Here is a 26,457-nt window from a genome sequence, read left to right as displayed (position 1 = left end):
TATCGAACCCAGTTACCCTTTTTAATCGATAATTCGTTCCAAAATCCTCTCAGATTCCAATAGGTGGAACGATTTGTCGCAAATCTGACTATCGTGGATGTTCTTATCCGCGTTTCACGAAGTCCCGGTGCAACGTAAATCCCTTGAAATAAATTGGATCTTGTTCATCGAGTCCAACGGACAATTTCTTCGATCGTAGATCCATCGGGGAGCGAAGGTCGGGCGAAGGTCGGAGGGTGTCTAATGACGATCATCGAAGAATAAGTTTCGTTGGTCATCAACGAATTGCGACCGGTACAGGCGTAACCGTTGACTCACGATCATGTGACCTGCAACGTAATGTTCTAACAGTAATAAAGTACGTGTATAGCGACAGTGTCTGTAATAGGTGCCGGCCGTTTCGACATCACGGTTCATCCAGATGCTTCCAAACGTCCGTAGTATCATATTTATTCATGGTTGTTTTCATCCATCATCATTGAAGTCATTCAACCGCGTTGTCGAGAATCTCGCCATACCCTTCACGTTGCTGCAATTATATAATGTAGATATTTTGCCGCTCGCGATTAATTGCAGCCAATTGTTGCGGTAATACTCACGTTCGCGATAGTCGTCAAGGTTAAATGCATTACGTTTTTGGAATTTCACGAACACTCTCGCAATCGTAGAATTGAATTAGCCTTGCGTAATATTTCCAACGAAGTCCTTCGATTACCTGTTACAGTTTACCTGGTTACAGGGTACTTCTTTTTCATTGTTCCTCGACCCAAGGTGTAATTGTACATTTTATGAACAGACTGTGAAATTATTCGGGATTAATTTTAAACTTGTACCGTTTTTCGACTCGTCGCGTCGCGTCGATTATTATTGGAAGCGGCGTCGAAATTGGCGCAAAAATATTCCCCTTTATCGTGTTTGGTCAGCGATTTCGAATCATGGACACTCTGGATTATTTACCGGCGTGACCCCATTTAACGCAAATCAAATAATCCTTCGCGAGAACTAGACTGCTCGACGATATTATTGGCCCACTCGTTATTTCAGCGACAGGACGGCGTCGTGTTCGGCGATAGGCAGTTTTTCAGTTTATTGTTCATTGATCCCAGCTTTTGGACGAAACTAACCGCGGCCAGTTCAACGAATATCGATGCAATTCGCCTTCGATTAGGCTCTTGAAATTTCTTTGAAGTTATCGTCAAGCGTTTCGATGGACCGATCTTCTTCGGTTTAGAATTAATTATAGATCCGTTCTGTTTTCTATCTTTTCTTGTCACACATTTTATCAATATCGTAATACGATGTTTACTCGCTCCTGGATTATTCTATTAGTTTGTTTACGTCGAATGGGACCAATGTCACCGAAGAGGATCGAAGAAGATTACGGTCGGAACATTTAAGGCGAATAAACTCGGTTTGTTTTCGTTGGACAGGGTAACTGCACTTAATAATATCGATTAGCGCTTAATAATATCGATCAACCTCGCGAACAATGTAATAACATTTATTGATAATGAACTGTGGCTGAATATACGTTTCAGCACTACGCGAGTAACGAGTAACGCGGTGTTTCAATGAATCTCTCGTTTTGCGACTATTTCACGTCACATTGGAAAATAGCGAGTTTGAACATTTGAGGCGTACAGGAATAATGTAATTAACCCTTTGACTACAAACGACCGACGGAAAGTACACGCTGTGAGCGGATTATCTTCTCATCTACCGAGCACACGACAGACTGAACGCTCGTAGGCGTTTACCAAATGTCATCAACTAATCGAGTGAGCGTCTACGGTCGCCAATGACATTCGATTCCAATCGGTTTCAATCGATTTCAATCAATTTCAACAATTTTTTTAACGAAAAACAGTTTCTTTCGCCTTGGTCAGCGTATACTTATCGCTACATAGTCTACTTAAAAGTATCGGGTTGTTCGGAAGGTCATATCGTTTTCCAAAATGGAGAATATATAATTTGATAAAATATTTACACACTCTAAAAGAATCTTGTTTCATTTTCAACCGAAGAAAACGAAATGACTTTGCGAACAACCTAACAAATAAACAAGGAACGTGGAGCTACCTAGACGAACTTCATTTGAAGTCTGAAATGTAAACGCGATTGTCTCGTAAAATAAGATAATTTCAAATTACATTCCCCTATTCTTCCAATAAAGAATAGAATGATACAATTTGAAACGATCAAATCAATTCGAAAGTTGCAGGCAATATTGCTCTGAAATATTCGTACGATTCAAAATGACAAGTACACGCGAGTACACGTTTACATTTCGCGAGTACACGAATCGATCGATATTTCTCGGATAGCCGATATTGCGCGTTGCGATTCGTAAATAAAATCTATGGATTGCAATGGATTCTCATCAGCCTCGGACGAAGTAGAAATAATTTAATCGGAAACCAGATACGAAAATTTCGATTACTCTTAAATGGAGAAAAAATTGGAATTCGATAAGCGAAATTAGGTGCAGTTCCCCTGTACGATTGTTGATCGTGGACCGATTTAGAATCTCGTAAATCCTTCGCGATCAACGATCGAGGTACACGTCTCAAGTTTTATAGGTCTCTGAGTCATCCAGGAAGAACGTCGTTGCCATCGATCCTCGTAATCTCCATTACGGACGAAACAGAGCATTAAGTCGAAAAAGGACTCGCGGCACGGTCTTGGACAATTCTTCGCACATATGCTTGCCGATTCACTCTCCTTGGTGAATTTTTACGGATACTTGAACCGCTGCCAAAACTTTATTGTACTCCTTTCACGCTTCGCGCTGTCGCTTCGCATTCAAAAATACAACACGGACTGTCGATAGATCGACTCTAGAGGCCGTCAATCAACAATTCACGGTACTATTTTTGAGAATTGCATCAATCCAACAATTTAATATTATTAAACGGTCAGCAGTTCCGTGGATTCGAGCGATTAGGTAACCACACGTGCGCAAACTTGGCGCGTCTGACCTTCGTATTTTCTGTACCGCAATTATACCATCAAATGTTGAATGTTGGCGAGTCAACGATCCCAAGAATTTTGGATTAATATCGATACACGAGATCGTATCGTATTAACATCACATCTTGAATACGGACGACGAAATTTTATTTGGATTTACATTGAGCGATTTAACTCGGCGTTTAATGTTTGCGACCGTCTATTTTAAGAGATTCTCTTCGCTCGGTAAATATAGTACAATATTTTACACCGGTAGCAATTAGATCGAACTGCATCGAAAAAACGGGAAATCGTATCGCAACCAGTCCAACGACGAGCAAAGATTACTTATTTTTTTTGTTCGATTCATTTAGAGCACAATTTATTCGTTGTACCACGCGAAGAGACATATAATCGTACCAGAAAGGTCATTTGTGACTACATTTTAGCTTCAAATGCTAAAGTCAGCATTTATGTTACACTCGTTATCGAGAAAATTATATAATATTTACTACTGTACTCTGTCTCTAGTTGCATCACGTGTACCATCGAGGGAACTTAAAATCCAAATTAAATCGCTCGAATCGATTAACGCAAATACAAGTGTAATTTCATTCGCGACGTAGACGAAGCGTTCAAGGATAGAGTCGTAAGAGCGAAAGAATTTAAGAACAGCCTCGCTCAAGCATATCTGACTGTACTCCGAGGTCCTCCCGTCGAGGATCTTTCATGAAGTGTACAAGGATTTTAAGAATTCCAGAAAGTCTGGACTTAACGGTGCCGCGAACCGCACAACTGGTATCGGTTTCTGCTGTCATCCAGCGCATTCGTCTGTTTCACTCGGTTGGGATCAATGGGCTACGAAGCAAGGAAAACTGATCGGCGTGTGGTCGTTCGATACGACGGTATCGATGAAACGTTCAAACGATCGATACATTAGCGTCGAATGTTTGCTTCTAGAGATCCTTTTGCACGGACAGGCGTATTCTAAAGTAAATTATAACACGATCGAATCGACGAATCGAAGAAGAATGTCCTAAAACCACGTTTTGGGTTACTTGAGAGAAGTTATTTGCATTTGTTGCACTCTAGGGAGCACGTGAATATAAGGTACTTCTTTTGCGTTCTCTAAATTCTACTGGTTTTACATACGGTTTCGAAAGTGGATAACGCAAATTCGCAACGTTCTTGGACTCGTCGTTTCGATCGGAAAGTATCGGAGAACCTCTCCGATGCGTTCACGGGCAATCGATAAACGGTATGGTGTATATACACCTTAATCCTAATATATAGGAGTATATACACCTTAATCCTAATATATAGGAGTATATACACCTTAATAATAATATATAGGAGTATATACACCTTAATCCTAACATATAGGAGTATATACGTCTAAAAATGTGCGATACAAAGGATGCGAACAGGTTCGACGCAGTTTTTGATAATTATGCGCCGCGTGTTACGAAGAAACGTTCGTTGAATCGATTTTTCGGGATCATCGTTTACGAGGGGAGGATAACAACTTTTTCTTCGCCCGTGGCGACCTCAACCCCTTTCAGAGAGTCTTCTATTCATACGGATCCGGCCGTACAACGTCTTCTATTTTTTCTGCGTTCCGATCCGTGGCGCTATTTCAATCTCACCGTCTCTCGTTTAACCCCAACAATGAACGTACCGAGAAGAAATCGTCGAATTCTCCGAAAGTTCTTAATCTAATCACGAGCTGAAAAGTGTTCGAATATCACAGGACAATTCCGCACCAATTTATGGACAATTCGCGATGGTATAAATTTGGCCTTGGACGATCGGAACGATGAAAGGAAATATAGACGGGACATCGGGATAAAAATAATATTACTTTTATCCAGGGTCCGATTCGTGGAAGACTCGCGGATGGGCTCGAGCTCGACTATTTCGAGTACCGATACGCGCGCGTATCGTTTCGAAGAGGGAATCGGTTGCCACGATCGAGAAACGATCGTCGAACGAACACCCGATTCGAGAACGTTGATTCGCGTTTCCACGCGCGATGTTTCTACTCCATCATCGACGCGGTGGAGTAGCTACGTTTCGCGCGGTGCCACTGGGTGGTTCTGTTGCGCGTACGTGTATACCCGCGTGCGAGTCCCCGCGTGTGTAGGTAGTCGCACACGCGTACACCGTGCACGTGCACGCGAATCGCGGTGTGTAAATACGTCGAGGGCGATCGGGTGGGGGTACGACGCCTCACTAAGCGACGCTCCGCGTCTTCGTCAGTCAAATCGCGATCGTCTCCGCGTGACGGGCCGCTGTTGGTACCGTCCCTGTATTCACCACCGGCTGAAAGACGTCGTCGAGACGAACGAACCCGTAGAGACCCGGTGGCTAGGCCAACGCAGTTGGCACGCACGAAATATTCCGTGGAACACGTTACGCCGGTTCGTCGACGAGAATAGACGCTCTCCGTGAGAAGAAGAAGAAGGAGGAGGAGGAGGAGACCGTCTTCCGGATCCCCGGCAACGTTGCGGGTTGCGGACGCCCCTGTTCCGGATATCGGTTTCCAACCGGATCGGGTCGCCTGGGTCTTCCCGTGTTCTAGACGCGCGATCGGGACCGCGCTACCGAGATTCTCGCACGTCCGAAAACAAGACGAGAACACCGACGAGGCGACGAAAACGCGCGAATATCGAGGCTGGCCGTAATCAGTTCGCAAACGCCTAGACGATGAAGACATTGACGGTTCTCTTGCTCCTGGTCACCGTGACGACGTGCCATCCGCCGTTTAAAGTGATCTTCCGATGGTACTCGGTCGACGTGATGTGGCCGTCGGACGAGGTACGTCAGTACGCGATCAACCACGGCGATTATATTCCGGCTAACAACTACCTAGCGTGTGTAAAGTTCTGGAAGACCAGGATGTATCTGACGGTGCCCCGCTGGAAGGAGGGTGTACCGGTCACATTGGGTACGACGTTCGCGGTTGCGGTGAATCGACAAACAGCCCCCAAGTTGGAGGCCTTCCCCAGCTGGGACATGCAGAAGATCGACGATTGCAGAGCGTTCCAATTTGTGCAGAACGTGGAGATCGATCCCATGGGTCGTATGTGGGTGCTCGATTCCGGACGAACGGCAACGATGACCACGGAGAAGAAGACCGGTTGTCCGCCGCGACTCGTAATCCTGGAATTGGAAAAGAACGAGACACTACTGATACACGAATTCCCGCCACACGTGGCGCGGCGCGGTACCGCTTATCTGAACGATATCGTCCTGGACCACGAGGACGGTGGCCTAGCGTACATTACCGACAGCGACAAGGACGATCCGGGGATAATCGTTTACTCTCTCGCGAACAACACTTCCTGGAAGGTCAGACACGACTCCATGAAAGTGGAAGCGGAAGCCGCGAAGTTCATGGTACACAAAACACCGGTCAATGTACCGATCCCTGTGAACGGGATCGCTTTATCGCCGGCCAGCAACAACGACAGACAATTATACTACTCGCCGTTGTCCTCGTTTCATCTGTACTCGATACCTACGTCGGCGTTGAAGAGCAACGTGAGCAACATCGACAGTTTCGTGAAGGAGCTCGGCAGGAAGAGCTCACAGTCGGACGGTATGACGATGTCCGCGACCGGGGTGCTGTACTTCGGGCTGTTGGCCGACGACGCCGTGAGCATGTGGGACACCAAGCAGTCCGCGTCGTTCAGCACCGGGATGAGGGTGATCTCCAGGGATCACGAGAGGTTGCAGTGGCCGGACACGTTCGCGTTCGACGAGGATGGTAACCTCCACTGTATCACCAATTCGCTGCAGAACTTTTTGGTCTCGCGCGTCAACATCACCGCATCGAACTTTAGGATTCTCCAGTCGAAACCCGGGGTGAAGAATTATCAGTACCTCGAGGACGGAACCGCGCCGGAGCAGCCGGAGATACCCGCTTCGACCGCTAACAGGATTAACCTCGGCGTAGCTATGGGATTAGCCGTTCTGTTGGCCATCGTAGCGCAGTAACGTCTTTCTCCCTCTCGTTCCTCCTGTTTTTCTTTTCTTTCGTCGATGTAGACGGTACTCGGATGCACGCTCGGGTATACCAAAGACGTTTAGGTCTTTTTCTTCGAAGCCGCTCGATTCATCCGAACTGTAGGATCGGACGACGCGTGGACGTCCGGTGTTTCCAATGACCTTGAACATCATCCAGTACGCGTCTCTAATCGCGTGGTCTTTGAAGTCTCCGACGAAGAACCACGTACCTCTATCGAGTCGAGATCTTGGCTCGCGGTTCTGGAAAAGAATTCTTTTATTAACGATACGGTCGTTCGGTATTTCCAATGACCTTGAACATCATCCAGAACGCGTCTCTAATCGCGTGGTCTCTAAAGTCTCCGACGAAGAACCACGTACCTCTATCGAGTCGAGATCTTGGCTCGCGGTTCTGGAAAAGAATTCTTTTATCAACGATACGGACAACGTGCGGAAGTTCGGTATTTCCAATGACCTTGAACATCATCCAGAACGCGTCTCTAATAGCGTGGTCTTTAAAGTCTCCGACGAAGTACTACGTACCTCTATCGAGTAGAGATTTTAGCTCGCGATTCTCGAAAAGAATTCTTTTGTCGATGATACGAATAACGCGCGGACGTTCGGTATTTCCGACGACCTTGAACATCATTCGTCTCGAACGGTGGGGTCTCGGAGAGGGTCTCGGAGAAGAACTATGTATCGCTATCGTGTAGGAATTTCGGTTCGCGATTCTCGAAAAGAATGTTTTCGTCAATGAGCGCGGACACCTGTACATCGGCGTCCACGCGCGTCTGCTAAGAATAAATGGATCGAGATGTATTAACAGCCAGTGGCGAGTTTCGGTGAAACGTTGATTTTTCTGGCCTCGAGACGGCCAGGAATTATTGCGTCTCCCCGATATATCGTTCCGATTACCGTTGCTATCCGATTTCCGACGAAGCGAGCGAAATCGATCGCCGAGGGTTCGTTGGTATTCTACGTCTAGCGTTGTTTTCCAAAGCGGGGAACGCGACTCCTAGACTTGAAAGCAGCGTTTCCCAAAGCGTGAAAACGCGACTCCTAGACTCGGGGGCGTTTTATAATTCAAGGAGGTCGTGGAACGAAAATTTTAAACGCAAAACGATGCGGTTAACGTTTCTTTCTTTCAACGCATCGATCGTCGGAGTTCGAAACTGTAAAGGTATATATATATTATTCTCGCATCGATTTAAACCTGTCGCTTGTCGTGGAAATTTTATCTTTAAGGGGTCACCTTCCAATAAGTTTGGAATTCACCGCGAGCAACCGAGTATTCGTTTTTTACTTTCAATCGCGACTCGTTTCTCTCGTTCCTGTCGAAGATGCTCGAAAAATTGAAATTCTACAAACAATTGCGCCGTCTACGGAGATTTTTCTAAATCTTTTCGATACGTCAAATAATGATTTTTCATTCGACGATGGCCGACGTAGAATACAACGCTTCGCGACGAAGTTTTTTTTTCCACAAAAAGAAATGATAATTACTGGGAGAAGTTCTATTCCGAAACTTTCACCGCTATTGTTGCATGTTATTAATTCCATCGATATTGACTTTCAATTCGTAGTTAACGCTTAACCGTCCGCTCCCACGGTTGCGCGAGTTCGCAAATTTAGCGGCCGCTGTTCTCGCGCGAACGTGAGTCCGCAAATCCGATCGCTCTTATTTCTACGTAAACTTTCGTAAATTTTCCACGAAAACTCGCTCGCGATCGACCAAGCTGCAATACCTTCGTTGTTGCATTCGCGTAAAATCGTACGCGGAAACGCTGCTATAAACGATACGGTTTTTCGACCGAAACGAAGCGATGAAATATATTCGACGCGTCGCGTTTTTAATATTCTATCGTCGACTGGCGAAAGTTTCCGCCGTAAATGTGCGTACGATCGAGCGTGAATCGGAGGACTGGATCGAATCGCTACACGTACCTCGATACAATTACGCTTTCGTACCGAGCGAGTCTTTCGTCATGAGATACCGGCGCGTTCGCGCTTAATTGATCTCGAATTAACATCGTCAATGGAGACTATTAAATCTGACGACCAAATTAAGTCGCTTGCGGACCGATCGCCGCGATTGAAAGGGAAATTGGAGTACGAGAGAACGAAAGAGACACGTCCCTCTTGGCTCGGGGTGTCGCATAGAGGGGTTGGAAGGAAGTCGGAGCATTCGTCACCGCGATCGAAGCACCCCACCGTCAAGAATCTGTCCTTCTGGAAAATAGAGACGCATTTATCGACGAACATAAATTTAAGAGGGCCATAGTTCGACGAGATAGACGCAACTCAGCAACGAACCGTAATGGCAGCGATAGTAAACGACTATTTGTAATACGTTTATCTCGGGAAGTTAATCCTCTGTAACGCAGCGTGACTTCCATCCTACATTCCGTTGAACTTTCCGTGTTTACAATCGAATCTTCTAATCGCAATCTTCGCGCAGCAACTTCTTTCAGTTTCTCGTTCGTTGGACGAGAAATTTCGGTGCGAAAACTCTCGCGAAAGTTTCTTGTCCTGTGATCGATGATTATACGATGTACTGAAAATAATCGAAAGTTTGTTAAAGCGAGAACTTACCAAATATACAATGTTTACGAGTAATTGATTCGGAGACATAGGTTACGGAGGATTCGTTTCGACGAATACGATTATTTATCGTGAACTGTATTTCGACGATCACCGATCGATCATCGGGACCCGAGCGCTCCAGACCGAGCGCGTTTTTACGCGATCGCGACCAATAACGCGAAAGGGTACTTATTTGTTCTTAATTTACCTGCGAGGAAGGGAGAAAGACCCCGAAGATCGATGCAGTATTTTATTTCTCATCGCCTTACCACTCGAACTGTGAATACTGCGCTATATGTGAATGTATGTATGTATGTATAATTAGTGTGTACGCTACATGTAACACGTACGAATAGCTTTAATGCATATGGCCTTATTTTTGACGATGAATTGAAACTGTATACCGTGGCTCGTCGGGAAACGCGAGTTATGAGTCATTTGTCTAGGCGCTGGTGAACGCAGCTTTCTGCCATTTCGCGGCATTTATTAGTTACGATTATTGTTCCCTTTCTCGCCAGATCGACCCAGAATGCTCGCCTCGTTAACACGTTGCTACGAATTCCAGACCTAACCTCCAGTTTCGTACAGGAGCACTCTGGTTCGAAGAACTTGGACCACGATTCGGCCCAATCGCTCGTAAACGCTCTTACCTGGAAAACAGGATAACGATTATAAATTGCAACGTACGTACACTGTTGACGATAACTTCCAAAATCATCTCCTTCGCGGTTAAAGAGCAAAAACTACCGTTCGATTATCTCCGTTTAAACGTAATTATCAGTCATTTGCGCACAATTCATCGATAATCGTTACACAGATCCGATTACGTCCTTCGATCTTTCATTTACGTTCGTAAACGAGTGAAACATTTTCACACCGTAGACAAAAGCTACGAAATCTTTCCTTTCTCGACCCATTCAGCCTTTAGTTATTCCGCGCTTTGCACAGACGAACTGCAACACCGAGTAATATTTTAGATTTTACCTCAGTGTTCGTAAAGCAAGTGTAAATGTCACAGTTACGACCGTAATATTTTCCGCTTAGTACGTATAAATAGAAACTACGATCGGAAATTATCCGTAGATCGAAACCTATGATTCTGATTAATAACGCGTTTTGGTCCAAATCGTGCACCACGAGTCTCACTCGTGGTTTGAACCGAATGGATTAAATACGAAGTCGAACCGTCTTTATGACTTACGCTTCTAAACTTTTCGTTCGTCTTAAAGTCATCGCGATCTTGGAGCTTACGTAGCGCAAGTGTCATCGAGTGTACGCGAAGATGCACACCGTGTACGGTGGGTAGCGCGAGATGAATTTTTCATACGGTTCCGCGCGTGCACGGAATCCGTGTTTCCAGGTGCATTTGTTAATTGAGAGGAGAAAAAAAAGAGGGACAGCCATTATCGGTACCGCGATCTATTCCATGTCCGACGCGATCGAGAGACACGAGTCTGTTCATGCAGAGGGAAAACTCGGAGACGCTAGGAACCGCCGTAGCGGCCGAGCAATCTCGCTTTCAGCCTCTTCCCACAATTGTGTCTCCTCTTTCAGCACGCAGCGTCCCAGTTTTGCGGCGAAGCGAGGTGCACGCACATTATTACGCGGCAGAAACGAAGCCGGGGCCTAGCCCTGAACCACGAGTCAACGAACGCCCAGGGAGAGGCTCGGGAGATTACAAAACTTCTCCGAGAATGCTCCGTACACCTGAGATTAATCTGAGGATCGTGGCAGGCTTTGAAACTCGTTAGGTGAATCGCGTGTGTCCATCGGCTTGTTCGTTAAGGATCACGTGTCGCAGTACACGCTTTTCTCTGAAACGAAAGATGTATCAATTTTCCACTCTGCCGTTATAACTTTGAAAAAATACGAATCGAGTGTTTCGGGGAGTTACGAGGTTTCCGTGCATCTGACATCAATTACTCGAATCTGTTGGTCACCGATACAGTTTGTATCGAGAATCTTGCAGCCGGAATCCTTGTTATCAATTCTTTCATCGATGTCTTGGATGATCTCTGCTACAATCCTCGGTTATGTAAACAGGATTTTGTGTCCTGGAAAAAAGAAAGAATGAAGATTCGATTCGATATCATCCAACTCGCGAACGAATCATTCTTTAAAAAATTTGCAATTTCGAACGATCCGTGAAACAGTGAACGAAATCTGCAACGGATGGAAGGATTCATCGAAGTACACCTATGCCAGTGACTCATAAAACAGCGTAAAAATGTGAACGTGTATCCTTCGGAACGAGACTCCGCGGTCATTGCATCTACAACAAATGATGTCACGGCGCTATGAAAAGAATATTAAATATCTTTGACTCATAAACTATCAACGATGTTTAATGCGGTTTCTATTCAATCGTCGAACGATTAAGCGCTAACCAGAAAGTTCAGGGAGACAGGTCGACCAATATTCGGCTAAAATTAAACGAACCACCGACGATCTGTATTTAATCGCTAACTATAAATTCCCTTCTCGAAGAAATCGGGCGATCGAATCGTTGAACGATCCTTCCAACGAACCACATACAAAGGATGCGACATACGCGGATAAACTACTGGTCGGCTTACTAATCGGTCGAACGGTTTGATTGGACGGTCACCCGATTATTTCGAGCGGTGAATTTACCCGGCATGAAACTACATCACGACTTTCTTCGTTTCGAAGTATACTGTTCGCCAAAGCGTTACATCGAAGACAAACTTCGTTTACAATAATGAATTACAGTCTATTTGCAATTACAAAGCCTCGAAACAAGTCGACGAGTCTTCCGGAATTCTAGTCAAAAGCGGCCCGCGTGGCGCTTTTTGACGACGATGGAAAACCGGTTTCTAGGGTGCACGGCGAAGTGTTCTATCGTAGATTAAATTTGTAAGTACGCGGTTACTATTACGCGAGAACCACATCGTTAATTTTGTCGAGGATTTCGCTCGGTCGAGTCCGATCGGAGACGATTATCTTTGCTCGCCACCGTGGAATCGTTTCTCGTTTCCTTAGCTATGTATGTACTTCGAGAAAGCACGGAAAATGGCGATTCCATCGTTAACAGCATTATTTCCACGTCAACGACGATCCATCGGGCAATCCTTGACGAATCGAAGCGAAAACGAACACGAGTCGTCGAGCCTCTTACAACCCACAGTTTTTTGTTTCGTCTGAAAATAAATTATTTAATAGAACGTTGATAAACAAGTGACGTATAAATTACCATTTGAATTTCATTTAATAAACATATCACCGCAAAAAAAAAAGAAAAAAACAATTGCGACACCCACGTTGGAACGGGTGATAATAGAATAATATTTGTACATTAGCATACGCAATGGAAATTCGTATGCAGTGTGTTACCTCAAAGTCACAGTAGAGGGTTAAGTACATGCTCGTTCGACGTCGTTTTACACAGTTACACCAGGAAATCTGTACACCGGGAAGATTAATATATTTTCTATAGTTGTAAATTTCACAGAGTGTCGCGTAATAGGTGGTACAACTGTACAAGAAACGATTCTGTGTGAAAAAATAAATCGAAAATGTAGAATACTATTTTGTCATTTTGGTCTCGGTTCTTTTGTTGAAACGAGTCTGAAAGTGCGCGGGAAACGCGCTCGAACGAACCTCTATTTTCAACACGATTCTCTCAAAACGAAGCCTTGTGCGAAGAAATTTTCTTCCGCGTTGACGATTTATTTTTTTTCAACGAATCACCTCTTCGATTATACCATACGCTACGCGATATTCTGCATATTATGTAGTATAGAAATAGTATATAGGATTCAAGCAAGACGTATCGACGTACGTATCGTTAATAGTTTATTACTTTGTGCATTAGAGTGTAATGTCGCTATTATATAGTGTTTATGTACATTATGTCTTATTAATAAAGATAGATATTATAAGACCTTAGATTCCCTTCTTTGATCGTCACTTTGAGTTCTTAATTGTACGTTGCATAACTGTAGATTCCAACCTCGCTAGATATCTTAGTAGATCTTCGTCAGCGCTTTTTAATAGCATTTATACGCTTCGGTATCGATGCGCTGCTTTCCAACGAGTATCTGCTCACGTCGGTAACCAAGGAAATTCGAGTAGAACACCGAATACTTTTTGAAAAAGAACAATTAAATCAACAGAAGTTCGAAGGAGAACCATTGCTGTAATATAATTTCAAACAACACAAATTTAACGTACTTTTTGTCGTATATCCAAATACGAAGTTATAGATAGTTTCTAAGCAGCAACATAGATGGCGACACAGGTACCTCTTGAATTCGTTGTGTCCAATCGGTAAAACTCAACTCGGCGTTCTCAGAGCTTCGAAATTTGCGATACTGTCGACACAAAGAAATATGTACATATACATTGTATATGTACATGTATATATACATAGCAAAACCTTTTTCAACACATTTAACGACCGATCTTTACTCGACGATTTAATATGTTAATGTACTCTCATGTAATCGTATTTTTTCAAATTTTACAAGAAATATGCCATGCATTTCTTGTAACGATAAAAATCAATATTAATTCTAGCGATAAAGAGCTGTACGAGACAAAATCGTATTGACCATTTGGGGGTTAGGAGATACAGCTGTTGATCGGAATCTAATCTAATCAATACGCCATTGTTGATAGACGACGAAGCTGTAGAATAGTTTTAAGTCTCAATAGGTCACGCAACGAAGGAATTATCAGTTAGCGGTTTCACTTTTGCGAGCTACCAGGAAGGCGATTCCAAAGGGATGTATACCGTGCGCAGCTGTTACTTCATGGTGAGAGGGGTTAGGTAAGCGGGGAACTCAGGGCTGTCCTTAGTTTTTTAAAACCTGAAATACATATTGCGTATCGTAGGTATTTTTAACGTTATTACAGTTTTCTTTATTTACGTACGATTGCGTGTTGCACTTTCAGAAATAACATTTCCACGAATCATGATCAATAATGAAATTTCCGTTGTTGGGCGTTTCAGACGTTCGAGGTTTACGAAAGTGCTTACCAAATCGTAAGGTAATACGCGAAGCCACGAAATTCACGATTGGTAGATATCTCTTGTTTCGATACGCGATCGTTTCCAATTTCGAGAATCGAAACTACAACTTGCTGATAAAGGGAACAAATTATGCTCGAAATAATTTTACAAAATCATTTTGAGTTTTTTCGATACAGCAAACCCTTCGACTTGTCGTGTTCGAACGATGAGTTTTACTTTTTGCAATTTCTCGTTCGATCGTTTGAAACAAAACGGCATTATTGATGGAACCCTGGGCGCCCTTCAACGAGTCGAACCTGTGAACGTTCTACCGTTAGTAGTGGGGGTAAAGAGGGGCTGGCTCGTACCGGCGGCGCCTGCAGTGACCGGCTGGTGTCCGTGAGCACCCGGGTGTCGAAAACGTGGACACGAGAAGTCAAAGCGGTGCTTTCCTTCGAAGAGATCGACGCCGAGAACATTGGTGGCCTCCCCTTATCTCGTGGGTGTTGAAGAAGGATCGTCCGCCTGGTCGCGCGCGCCTCTATTTCGATTCGTCTGCCTCTCCTCTTCCTCCTCTCTGGTCTGTCTCTCCCCAACCAACGGGGACAGATCGGTACGGTGTGACAGCGATCGACTGGCTACGACACTGCACGGACAACCCTTGCGCTTTTTTTTCCCAAGGTTCACGCGGTTTTCCATGTCAACGACACGCGCGCTCCTGCCAAGGCCAGCGTGCTACGCCCCGCACAGAGCAGCCTCCGTCGTCGCCGTCAAGCGACTGCTCCACGTAGTGCTCGTGCCCGTCGTTGACGGCCCGTTCTCTACGTTGTGCCGTCGGTGGTCAGCTCTCGCTTCGTTGTGGTCATCGTCGTCATCGTCGTCATCGTCGTCATCTCGTCGGTGGTCAAAGAGGACCGGCGAGCATCGAAGTACGTGCAGGGCTATCACCAGGGCGAGGAAGAGACAGGGCAGCGTCGCTCGCGCCAGCCTGAGATGAGCGACCATGGCTGCATACACTTGAATAATTTCAAAGCAGCCAAGGGTATCCAGCCGTACAAAGTGATACACTCCTATTTCGTGACCAGCACGTCGACCGAGGCACGCGTAAGAAAGGTGCGACTATCTTTTTCTTGCGTGATCCGTGGTCAAGGTTCTGTCTTTGTCTCTTCTCTCGCTTTCGCCTGTACTCTTTCTATGCGTATTCAACGTTTGTTCGTCCGTCCCTGTTTCTTGTTTTCTGTCTTGCTGTCTGGTAGTCTCGTTATGGTATCGTGTCCGTCGGACACACGATAAAAACAGTAATGTAGAAAAATGAGAAATCGCTGCGACACCAAGGACCTTCGCAATCTCGGAAGTCGAGAGATCATTCTCTTTCTTTGTCGTTTTCTAGTCCCACTTGCGATCTTGAGTCACGGGGCATGCAATTTCTAGTCAGAATGACAACCTAATTTGCAAACATGCACGTATTGTTTATAGAACTTTAGGAGACGGTGACGTGCTACTTTTGCGACCGCTTCATTTTTTTTACGCAGTTCATTCATGTTTGTTGGGACGGGATATCCGTCAATGAATCTTGTCTTTCACTGCGACATTCGTCTGGAAAATTATTCTTTGTTTTCCGATTGATGTAACGGTCTATTCCAATGGTCAATCTTCGTCTGTGTTGTTTAATATCATTAACCAAACTGATGAATATTTCACAATCTTGATTATCCATCCATACTTTATTCGCATTCCTTTTCCGTTCCTTTCTTCCGATCTTGTTCTTTTCCGATCCCTTGAATCGAGGTTCTCATTTTGTAAGAGGTTTCCATTACAGAAGTTTCGAAACCGCTTGATTCGAAATTAACCGTTGTTCCAAAGTAATTTTGGAACAAAGATACTTTTGTGGGTATAAATGCATCTTGCAGTTATACGATGAAGAAAACATTGCAAACGATGTAATTTATTTATTTGATTCCTATTTATTGTTACATAGTTTCATGGGCGACTCGTGTGTAAAAACGGATTTAAAAATGGCCGCCGTACACGATTACTCTGCCGGTACAAAGTTCTAGAAGATTTGTTGCTCTTGTAAAGTAACGGTACTGTAGACTTATGAGTCTGCGGGTACCGTTGATCTTATGAATATTTGCAAACATTTATATTTGAATGCAATTATAATTTTTATTAAATAAATCATTGTATCATTTTCTATACCGATATATACAAATATATACCATAGTTTTCCTTGAACAATGCTTTTATCTAATCTATGTAATACTTTATATGTATGATAATATTTTTAACTTTTTTACCAAGTCCAGTAAATAAATGATTCATATATTTTTTTAGGCCGTAAGCTGCTTGTGTCACACATGTAAAACGTACAAAGACCGCCTTCATTCTTGTCTTCATTGTATATTCTTTGGCTGCTATGTAAAAGGTCACATACAGGAACATGCAAAGACAAAAAAACATTTTTTAGGTAATTATATGTAGAAACCAATACAATGTACTTGCGAAACATATTTCATAATTGATTTCATGTTGCAGCTGTTGATCTCTGTTATGGAAATATTTTGTGCTTCCAATGTGGTGATTATGTATACGATAGAGAATTATTGGCAGTTGCCAAAGCTCAATGGAGCGAGTCAGCAAAATCCCTAAGCTTTGGAGAATTTTATCGAGCATGGGAACCAACGCAAATAGAGGCAGACTTATTGAGAAAACATCCACGCAGAAGGCGTGTTGTTGAAAATTCTACTATAGGTAAGAGTTGCAATAAAATATTTTACATGTGCAACAGAAATTTAAATATAAATTAAAAATGTATATTAATCTGTTTATAACACTTTCAGGTCTAAGAGGACTTATAAATCTTGGAAGTACATGTTTCATGAATTGCATTGTACAAGCACTCATACATACACCACTATTAAGAGATTATTTCCTCGCTGACCGTCATCACTGCCCACAACCCACTCGCTGCCTGGTCTGCGAAGTGTCCCATCTTTTTCAGGAATTTTATTCCGGTAGTAAAGCACCATTGACCCTTCATAAGCTTCTTCATTTGATATGGACACATGCCAGGCATTTAGCGGGTTATGAACAGCAGGATGCCCATGAATTCTTTATAGCTACACTCGACGTTTTACATAGGCATTGCGAAGCAGCGCCGATTTTAGTAAAAGATAATCCACATCATTGTAATTGTATTATCGATCAAATCTTTACTGGTGGGCTTCAAAGCGACGTGGTTTGTCAAGCGTGCAAGTACGACACACATCTATAATATTTTATAGTATCTATTGTAACGTGAAGGAGACTGTATTTATGTAATTATTTTTTAGTGGAGTATCAACCACAATAGATCCGTTTTGGGATATATCATTGGATTTGGGTCCAGCTGCTAGTGCGTCGGGTTCTGATAGTTCTGGTCCTCCTACCTCATTATTAGATTGTCTGGAAAGGTTTACGCGTGCAGAACATTTGGGATCTAGCGCGAAAATAAAGTGCAGCAATTGTCAAACTTATCAAGAGAGCACCAAGCAATTGACGATGAAACAGCTCCCAATTGTGGCCAGTTTTCACTTGAAACGATTCGAGCACTCTAGCATCCAGGACAAGAAGATTTCCACATTCATCTCATTTCCAGAACAATTAGACATGACTCCTTTTATGTCGCACAGACGAAACGGTAACAATAACAGTGCGATGATGGATGGGCTACCAAAGAATGGAGAAGACATGGCATTCAGCGACAATAGATATTCATTGTTTGCGGTGATAAATCATGAGGGTTCTTTGGAAACTGGACACTACACTGCTTTTATACGGCAGCAAAGAGATCAATGGTTTAAATGCGACGATCATTTGATTACAAGAGCAAGATTAAAAGACGTCTTGACTAGCGAGGGGTGAGTCCGCGGCACTGGTTAATGTGCGCAGTTACTATTATTACGAAGGATGCAGTGAAATAACGTTTCCTTTTCAGGTATCTTCTTTTTTATCATAAACAAATTTTGGAGTATGGTCGAAACAACAAGGTGTAAACGTTAGATCATGTAATTAATTTATTTATCACGACGAATTATGGGCGGTAGACTTAAGTCCTTTAGCATCCTAAGAGATACATGAACCTAATTCCGTTCTAGAAACTGTCTCATAAGTTTCATCCGACTTGTGCAAATTTGCTTATCGGTCGGATGTGCATGATCTGTGCGACAATATATACATATACATATGTACATACACGTATGTATGTATGTATGTTAGTATGCATGTATGTATGTATGTATGTATGCATGTATACATCTATGTATGTATGTATATGTATATATAATATATATATAAAGAAATGAAGGCCTCAAAAATGAAATTTCGAACTCTCGTCTGAAACGATGAATCGTTAGAAAGTGGTATAGACGGAGATACATACTTTCGAAATTAGAAGAGAGAGTTAACGAATGATTAAACTGTTACGCTTTGATCGTGCGAATAAAAGGATAAAACTAGAAATTAATCACTGTTAAAAATAGTCAAGACCGACCGGATGTCGTTCTGTTAGTATAGATGTTTGTCGTGATATTCGAACATTTTGGAAAGTGTAAGGATGTAAACATCGTGTTCGCTACAATTTCACTTTTCTTTTCATCATTGTGTTTTACGTTCGATGAAATCTAAGCTGGCGCACACGGCAATTGATTTCCCTGTTTGTGTCCTAAAGTACCATAAGTGTAGTTGTAAGATTAGCTCAATTTTTTTAAACGATCGATCGCATTTTTGTATATCGCTGACTGTTGTTATATTCCTGCCCTGACACTTGTATACATGAGACACCAAGGATGGATCATGCGATCTAGATTTTTTTTATTAATTTTTCTCCGTTTGACACAAAATTTTATTACAAGTAATATGTTAGACTTTACATACTCGTTCACTTAAAACATTTTCTTCACACGATTCGTCGTGTCGGCCATCCTTCGGTGAATCACTTTTGTACAAACGAAGTAACGTATAGCAAAAAAAAGAAGGGATAATGACATTATCTGAACAAGGCGAATTATTTCGCGCGACTGTGTATAATAAAAAATCACTGTTTGACAATTCTTTTGTCTGGTTGCCCATTTTACCTTTCTTTTTAACGTAACAATTTTGAATTTAACGATGTTCAAACGAACGAAAGGACGAAAGATACATAATTCCCCGTTAAAGAATCAATCATGTCGCTTTTGTTAATTTTATGTAATTTTCCGTATAGCGGATCTTACAGAAAGTGCCAAGCGTTCAATTGCACTTTTAGTTAATAATTGTGTGCCTACCATAGTTATTCTAGCACTCTATTTTGTAACAGATTTCTGTACTGTGTTCATCGATAAAATTGTGTACACATTTCCTTTAAATACGTAGCTTCGTACAATCTTTCTCACATTAAACGATACCTGAGAGTGAATCGCAGCAGACGCCTAATATGTATTGTGTCAATCAATGTTTAAAATGAACAATTTTCCTCATATGTCTCCGTACGTGACGAAACTGTACAATCCTTTGTCAAATTGTTAAAATTCCATTAATAATAAGAGATTTCTAAATGTAATTATTCTTTAAAAAAAATAATGTGTAATCTACAGACGTTTAACAACGTACAAGAGCATTGTATGGAGAAAAACGAGAAAAATAAGTGTTGTAAACATTGTCATCGTCCGATGTACTCATTGATCGTACGCATTGCTACAACTGCAATTGTGTGCCCATTCTCATGGTATATCGTGGCACGACCAATAAAATTATATCTGGAAGTTAATATTACACGTGCAGTTGTAACATTTTATATAAGGCTGAAGTAAACGTATACAGAAATAAAGTTATATTTCGTGGAGGGACGGTCTTACATTGATTCATCCTTATCCTAATTTATTTTGCACACCTATAAGCTTTATTAAAAGGAAATTTTTAAAGTCAATATTTCCTATCAACATTAGAGTAGATAATCTTTTATCGTATCTGACTTATTTCTATCGCAATGCAATAATATTTATACAATACAAACGTATTAATTTTTCGTATAAATCATGATTATTTGCTTTCAAATTTAAATCTTGGCCCGCGCATTTAGACAAATCCAGAATAAATTTCTGGAATGAAGAGTTATATTTTCTGTACTATATTAAGATGTAAAAGAAATATTCATTGTAATTTTCTAAGTGCAAAATAGTTATAACAATCTTATACTGTATCCTCTTTAATTAACGTTGTAGTAATGGAGGAAAGATGGACGGCTTGACGTTTGGCTTACACAGGTAAACGGCCGATTGGTTGACGTAAATTTCCGAAAAACTGTTGTTTGAATGAATGTCTTATCACAGAAAAATGATTTTTCCTTTACAGACTAGTTCATTTAGATCTCAAGGGTGCTCCACCGCGAGTTTGTTACTTCGAAAAGGTCTGTTACCCAAATAAACAACCGCATTGTTTATACACTGTATCTCTTATCTGACAGCAGCGTCATCGAATTATACTTATGACACACCTTTCTTCCATTGTTTGTCAGATATCATTAATGTCTGGTTTTCCATTTGATTGATACAGTCATGTGATTCTTTGGTTTACGAAAAACATCTGTAGATTTTTACGTTCTAGAACGAACTCATATGCGTAATAAGGCGCAACTTTTCTATACCTAAACTTTCATGTATGTAGTTTTCACCACATATAATTCTCCCCTAAGATGATTTTTATAAATTTTATCTCTCTTTAAGCCCTCAGGTATAATGCAATTTTCAGTTTTCTTATCAACTTATTATTACCCATAGTAATAAATGATTCCGTAAAGATTATACAAAAATTGTGACAAAAATGATATATTTAAGGAACATAGGGGATAAATTTTCATTTATAAACATACAAATTTAAGAAAAATACAAAGTTATGCTGCATGTATGGTCATTTAAAAGTTATGATGCATGTACTAGTATGGAGCACTGATATCGACTGCATATAAGGATTTGCAAATTAGCACATTGCATAGATGTCGTGCTTGAGGGGTTAAAGCATAGAATGATATCTAATTATGAAGTGTGCATAATTTGTATTTGCAGTTGTTTCCCCTTTTAAGAACATGGGGTGCCACTGGTCTCCTTTTAGAATGGGAAGACACATTTCCATACAATCGAGAGCTTTCTCATATAGGGAGCAATGGATTAAGCAATTTAACCAGTGGATACACAGCTCAGGAGGCCAAACATATCTTGCAGATAGCGGCAGATTGTGGTTTAGCTATTATTCCTTTAGTGCAAACATTTGGTCACATGGAGGTATAAAAAATTAGAATGGAATTGTAAGCTACCAAAATTTTGACTAATACAAAATTAATTGCAGTTTGTTTTGAAACATAATGAATGGAAATCCTTGAGAGAAGTCGAGCACTTTCCGAGCTCAATATGCCCATCTAATCCCAGAACATTACCTTTGGTAAAGTCTTTGATTCGGCAGATAGTTAGTTTCCATCCAGACATACAATATCTACATATAGGTGCAGATGAAGTTTGGCATTTAGGTCTTTGCTCTGTTTGTACAAAACGTGCTGCCTCTAGTAAATATGGAAAGCCATCTCTGTACCTGGAACACATTTTGGCTATTGCACAATATATACAAGAAACATATCCCTACTTGAAGATTATCATATGGGACGATATGTTAAGATCAATAGATTTACAAGTTTTGAATGGTATTTTTATAATTTATTTATATTATTTTGAGTCATATATTGTTCCATAAAAATATCATACAATTTTCAGATCATTATATTGGAAAATATATAGAGCCAATGATTTGGCATTACAATCCTAGAGATAATTTTGCTCTACCTCATGGTAAAGTTTCCACTACTTAGTATTATAAAATTAATATCTTCATGTTAGAAAATGACGTAGGATTAAAATTGTTGATCAGGACTATGGGATAAGTATACTGCAATCTTTCCCCGTATTTGGGCAGCTACTGCTTTTAAAGGTGCTACTGGATCTTCACAACATGTACCAATTATAAGGCACCATATCAGTAATCATGAAAAATGGTTAGAAGAATTAAGTGTACATATGAATAAAGTTCACGAATTTCGAGGAACAGCGTTTACCGGTTGGTCAAGGTAATTTTTGTCGAAGTTTCTATTTGAATAAGTAATTTTATCGACTTTTACTTCTAGGTACGATCATTACGCAACGTTATGCGAACTATTGCCTACGGCAATACCATCGCTAGCGTTATGCTTAAAAGTTTGGCTTCATGGTTATTCTGAACAAATGCACAATCAAGTCGCTAAAAGCTTAGGATATATAGATCATCCATTGCATATTACACCGCAACCAAGACCTGTACCAATACCCAGTAATTTACTCTTTCCTGGGTGGCAGGTTGCAGTGGGTGTAGAGTGGTTTTTAAATTTTCGAGCTAAATTCCATAACATCGTTGCTAGTGATCAGTAAGTCTGACTTTTGATAGTTTTAATTCTAATATTTTTTCTCTCATTACATGTTTACAATGTTTCAGAATATCAACATGGATGAACCCATGGCAAGTCACTAATAATTACACAAATCCAATGCAGTTAGAGAATTTAGTACCTGCTTTCACAGAGTATGATTTAATTATTTTAATAATGATTTAAACACAAATCATATTCTATAGAAAATATCGTTTGCAGATTACTATTGGAACTATCTTCTTTAGAAGGATATTTGCGATTCCAAATGGAAAATATTTTCTTTCTAACAACGATTGATGAATGGATAGGTACAAATATTCAGCCCATGAAAGGGAAACTCATAGAATTAAAACAGACTGCAGAAAATCAAATTAAGTTGAATAGTCGAATTTAGTGTTTTAATCAGTATTTTTTAGACTTTCTGCTTTAGATCTCAATGACCAACTCCAATACAAGTGACGAACACGGAACGATAGGCTGATGAAAAAAGTACGAAAAAATTTAGTGAATTGTACAACTTTATCTTATAAGTAGATGTAGTGAAGAGATAGATTTAAAAAGTAATATTGTGCAATACGCACGGGATATAATTTTATAAGAGAAAGGACGATTATTTTAATACTTGGCTTAAGAGTGAAGTGAACTTGTGACTATATCCTTGTCACCTGAGCTTTGTCATTTTGTGAGCTCTTCTGTGATACTGGCTATGAAAGGATCATCATAATGTAATTAAGCTCAATAACCACATTTCTTGGCTATTGTGCTTATCATACTTGCTTCTATCTACGTTTGTTGTGCACATAGTATGTGCAAATATTTTTTGTACTCCTTTTAGAAACGCCTCTTTGAAGAACTTGCAAAAAATGTACTGATCAGCTGTATAAAAGATTTTACGCAATATGCATATATTTCATGGAGTCTTTTTTATCACTAAATTTATGAACTAATCTAATAATTGTTTTCTATATATACTTATCAATGTAATACATTACACTATGTGTAAACGTAGTAAAAGAGTACAGTAGATGAAAACAATAGTAATAAATAAACAACTATCAATATATATGATTTTATTTTGGACGACTCTATTTGTAGTGAATTCGTTTTTCATTTTTTCTTTTTTAAATTCACGGCCATCACGTAATCTCTGTTTCTCTGCTGAATGAGAAACAAAAGCAGTGAGCTATTAAATAGAAAAAATTTCTTAAAAATGTCTTTTTTAAATTTATTTCAAATAATACCGCTTTTTAAGCCAGTTGAATAAAAATCATGCCAAAAATTAGAGAATATAATAAACAGGAAGCTTTGAAATTGGACGAATGTTTTAAGGAGACTTTAACACGTGTCAGACCTTATGTATTAGAGTTGACATCCACAGAAAGTGCACAATTATGCAAGGTCTGGTTTGATAAATTAAACGCTGCATCTACGCAGCGTCGTTTGAGAAATGAATATCTTCTGGAATTATGTAAGCAATTGAAGATGGGGCGTATTGAAGGAATTTTCAGCAGACCTCCACCTAATGGGCTTTTAATACCATTGCCTAAGTCGTATCATATGGTACCTATATTAGGATTTATAAACCCTGCAGTGATAATAAAATAATTGATATATAATGTAGGCTTGTTATAGTTCATCTGTAAGTGACCTATCAGATTTTGCTGTGAGACCACGTCGTAGTTGTTTAAAACCAAATGCAAAATGTATTCAGCATCAACGAAGTAAAGCATTGATAAAGCACCATATGATGGATATTACGAGTATGAATCAGTGCTTGGATGCTGCTAATGTTTCACCAACTATTTGTTTTCGTAATCAGAATACTCTAAGGAAAAGTCAGTTAAAAATTTATGAGCAGGGTATCGATACATTGAGTACCTTTATTACAGAGTTGCAGACACAAAATCAATATCTAAAGAAGCAATTATTAGAATATCCAAGACATTGTAGTAGCAACATGGAAAATCATATGTGTGCAAGTATTAATCAATTAGTTTTTGATGTCACTGCTTTAAAATCTAAGTTAGTATATTATTAACTGTAATTGAAAAAAGGTAACAAAGATTTAAATGATTCATCATTATTAAAGGTTGATAGAGGTACAAAATATGAAGGACTCTCTTGAAAAAAATTATAAAGAAGTTGTGCGAGACTATCATTGTACAGTTATGGAACAGTTTACTGTACTGAAACATGAATTACAAGAAACTCAATTAAAAAATGAGGCATTAGATAACAATATATCTGTAATATCTAAAAAACTTAAGGAAGTCATCCATGGTAAGGTAAGAAGTGAAATTTTTATTTGTAAAATGAGAAATATAAAAAATATTTTGAAGGATAAACAAATTAAAGAAACAGAAAGACAATGGATGGATCAAGTCAAGACAGTATCTGAACAGTTTGATGCATTTGCAAGGGAAAAGAATAAAGAGTTGCACATGAAACAAGAATTTCTTGAAAAGAAAGATTTGGAAGATATAGAAAGAAAAGAAGAAATTGAATTGTTGACCAATAAGATTTATGATTTGGAAATAAAACTAGAGAAGAAGATTCAAGATGTATGGTTATATAGATACATGTTCAAATAATATAATTCCATCAAATATATTATTATATATTATTGTATTTTTCTTAGGAGGAAAAATTACAAACAACATTAGTTGAGCAACACGCAATGATGAAAGAAGAATTTAATAAATTAAGAAACGAAATAGACCATGAAACACAAAAACAAAATCAAAATCTCATATCTAAGGTCTGTGTATTGAAGAAGGCTATTGGAAAGCTTGAAAAGTCAAAAGAAAAACTTGAAAATGATTATGAGAAGAAAATAATACATGTAGTTAAGGTATTTGCTTAAAATTATGATTAATATAATACCTCTCTACTACATACATTATTTCATAGAACAAAGACTTGGAAATAAGAGCTTTACAGCTACGATTACAAGAACAAAAACATGAGTTATGTACATCTTTGAACACAATAAAAGAAAGTGAAGTGGACAATATTGTCACTATATTAGAGAAACGATACAAAACACTGTTGGCAGAAACAAAAGCAGCAACAGAAACTCAGAACCTGGAGTATCTCAGGGTACTGTGCTATATAAATTGTAATTTAAAGATAAGATAATAGTTAATAATTATGATATTAATAATGATTTTTGAAAATTGTAGAAGATAGCTGAACTAGAAGATGAATTACTTAATACGAAGAAATCTTAATTCAAGCTACTAGAATAGTGAACTTTAAACTGTAGTTTGTAAAGCATAATTATTATAATTGTATAATTTACCTTTTTATCAATAAACGTTATACAAGTAATGACATTTTTTCAATTTTAATTTTCCCAGTACATACTTTGTTAAGAATTAAAAATGTTGTATAAATCATAAGTAAAAAATTATTCTTATCAGTATTATTTTACTCTTTCAACAATTTTCTAAAGACACTCAATACATTTAATTGCTGC

The 26,457-nt window shown here is 40.1% G+C and overlaps 5 protein-coding genes and 2 long non-coding RNA genes across 21 annotated transcripts in view; 5 read left to right on the top strand and 2 right to left on the bottom strand.

Annotated features, from left to right (window-relative positions):
- The window catches only part of LOC143143355 (uncharacterized), a 30,581-nt gene extending 17,880 nt beyond the window's left edge, over positions 1–12,701 (bottom strand). For all 10 annotated transcript variants that reach the window (XR_012991118.1, XR_012991109.1, XR_012991108.1 and 7 more), the window contains exon 1: positions 17–12,701. This is a non-coding gene — a long non-coding RNA (uncharacterized LOC143143355). The remainder of the gene's footprint in view (positions 1–16) is intronic.
- LOC143143352 (dopaminechrome tautomerase) lies at positions 5,205–13,444 on the top strand. The gene has a single exon (XM_076304495.1). It carries the CDS (start codon positions 5,656–5,658, stop codon positions 6,946–6,948), a length of 1,293 nt encoding a protein of 430 aa, XP_076160610.1. The 5' UTR covers positions 5,205–5,655; the 3' UTR covers positions 6,949–13,444.
- LOC143143354 (uncharacterized) lies at positions 13,344–15,980 on the bottom strand. Of its 3 annotated transcripts, none has more exons than XR_012991106.1 (3): positions 14,115–15,980; positions 13,735–13,874; positions 13,344–13,646 (listed from the first exon to the last, which is right to left on the bottom strand). It is a non-coding gene; the product is annotated as an uncharacterized LOC143143354 (long non-coding RNA). The 3 variants fall into 3 exon arrangements; XR_012991107.1 differs by having other exon boundaries at positions 13,735–14,372; positions 14,437–15,980; XR_012991105.1 differs by having other exon boundaries at positions 13,735–15,980.
- On the top strand, positions 15,357–20,375 carry Not (ubiquitin carboxyl-terminal hydrolase nonstop). Its single transcript, XM_076304494.1, has 6 exons — positions 15,357–15,628; positions 16,850–16,982; positions 17,051–17,266; positions 17,356–17,770; positions 17,848–18,414; positions 18,492–20,375. The coding sequence occupies exons 1-6, from the start codon at positions 15,509–15,511 to the stop codon at positions 18,547–18,549; spliced, it is 1,509 nt and encodes a 502-aa protein (XP_076160609.1). The 5' UTR covers positions 15,357–15,508; the 3' UTR covers positions 18,550–20,375.
- Positions 20,376–20,669: 294 nt separating this feature from the next.
- LOC143143413 (hexosaminidase D) lies at positions 20,670–23,887 on the top strand. Its single transcript, XM_076304597.1, has 9 exons — positions 20,670–20,796; positions 20,885–20,939; positions 21,595–21,810; positions 21,875–22,223; positions 22,294–22,368; positions 22,448–22,643; positions 22,701–22,976; positions 23,045–23,131; positions 23,199–23,887. Exons 1-9 carry the CDS (start codon positions 20,768–20,770, stop codon positions 23,371–23,373), a joined length of 1,458 nt encoding a protein of 485 aa, XP_076160712.1. The 5' UTR covers positions 20,670–20,767; the 3' UTR covers positions 23,374–23,887.
- A 145-nt stretch (positions 23,888–24,032) lies between these two features.
- Positions 24,033–24,722, top strand: LOC143143415 (centrosomal protein of 112 kDa). Its single transcript, XM_076304603.1, has one exon. The coding sequence runs from the start codon at positions 24,249–24,251 to the stop codon at positions 24,582–24,584; it is 336 nt and encodes a 111-aa protein (XP_076160718.1). The 5' UTR covers positions 24,033–24,248; the 3' UTR covers positions 24,585–24,722.
- On the top strand, positions 24,402–26,303 carry LOC143143414 (uncharacterized). Of its 4 annotated transcripts, none has more exons than XM_076304602.1 (7): positions 24,402–24,539; positions 24,612–25,001; positions 25,069–25,259; positions 25,341–25,540; positions 25,618–25,830; positions 25,890–26,078; positions 26,162–26,303. In XM_076304602.1, the coding sequence occupies exons 2-7, from the start codon at positions 24,724–24,726 to the stop codon at positions 26,207–26,209; spliced, it is 1,119 nt and encodes a 372-aa protein (XP_076160717.1). In that variant the 5' UTR covers positions 24,402–24,539; positions 24,612–24,723; the 3' UTR covers positions 26,210–26,303. The 4 variants fall into 4 exon arrangements, with proteins under 4 accessions (XP_076160717.1, XP_076160716.1, XP_076160715.1 ...); XM_076304601.1 differs by having other exon boundaries at positions 25,335–25,540; XM_076304600.1 differs by having other exon boundaries at positions 25,069–25,264; positions 25,319–25,540.
- The last annotated feature ends 154 nt before the right edge of the window (positions 26,304–26,457 follow it).

The sequence above is a fragment of the Ptiloglossa arizonensis genome, chromosome 2, assembly GCF_051014685.1.
Source record: "Ptiloglossa arizonensis isolate GNS036 chromosome 2, iyPtiAriz1_principal, whole genome shotgun sequence".
Lineage (NCBI taxonomy): Eukaryota > Metazoa > Arthropoda > Insecta > Hymenoptera > Colletidae > Ptiloglossa > Ptiloglossa arizonensis.
Note: the sequence above shows the minus strand (reverse complement) of the source record. Positions and strands in the feature narration are given on the sequence as shown.

What these genes read in the sequence shown, in the direction of transcription:
- LOC143143414 (XM_076304598.1), top strand. Translation starts at nt 24,724, where the DNA reads ATGATGGATATTACGAGTATGAATCAGTGCTTGGATGCTGCTAATGTT. An exon ending in GTCACTGCTTTAAAATCTAA is followed by an intron (nt 25,002 to 25,068) that starts GTTAGTATATTA and finishes TCATTATTAAAG; the next exon opens with GTTGATAGAGGTACAAAATA. An exon ending in AAATAATACATGTAGTTAAG is followed by an intron (nt 25,831 to 25,889) that starts GTATTTGCTTAA and finishes ATTATTTCATAG; the next exon opens with AACAAAGACTTGGAAATAAG.
- LOC143143352 (XM_076304495.1), top strand. Translation starts at nt 5,656, where the DNA reads ATGAAGACATTGACGGTTCTCTTGCTCCTGGTCACCGTGACGACGTGC.
- LOC143143415 (XM_076304603.1), top strand. Translation starts at nt 24,249, where the DNA reads ATGCCAAAAATTAGAGAATATAATAAACAGGAAGCTTTGAAATTGGAC.
- Not (XM_076304494.1), top strand. Translation starts at nt 15,509, where the DNA reads ATGAGCGACCATGGCTGCATACACTTGAATAATTTCAAAGCAGCCAAG. An exon ending in GACAAAAAAACATTTTTTAG is followed by an intron (nt 16,983 to 17,050) that starts GTAATTATATGT and finishes TTCATGTTGCAG; the next exon opens with CTGTTGATCTCTGTTATGGA. An exon ending in GACGTCTTGACTAGCGAGGG is followed by an intron (nt 18,415 to 18,491) that starts GTGAGTCCGCGG and finishes TTTCCTTTTCAG; the next exon opens with GTATCTTCTTTTTTATCATA.
- LOC143143413 (XM_076304597.1), top strand. Translation starts at nt 20,768, where the DNA reads ATGGACGGCTTGACGTTTGGCTTACACAG. An exon ending in AGATTTACAAGTTTTGAATG is followed by an intron (nt 22,224 to 22,293) that starts GTATTTTTATAA and finishes TACAATTTTCAG; the next exon opens with ATCATTATATTGGAAAATAT. An exon ending in TAATTTTGCTCTACCTCATG is followed by an intron (nt 22,369 to 22,447) that starts GTAAAGTTTCCA and finishes ATTGTTGATCAG; the next exon opens with GACTATGGGATAAGTATACT.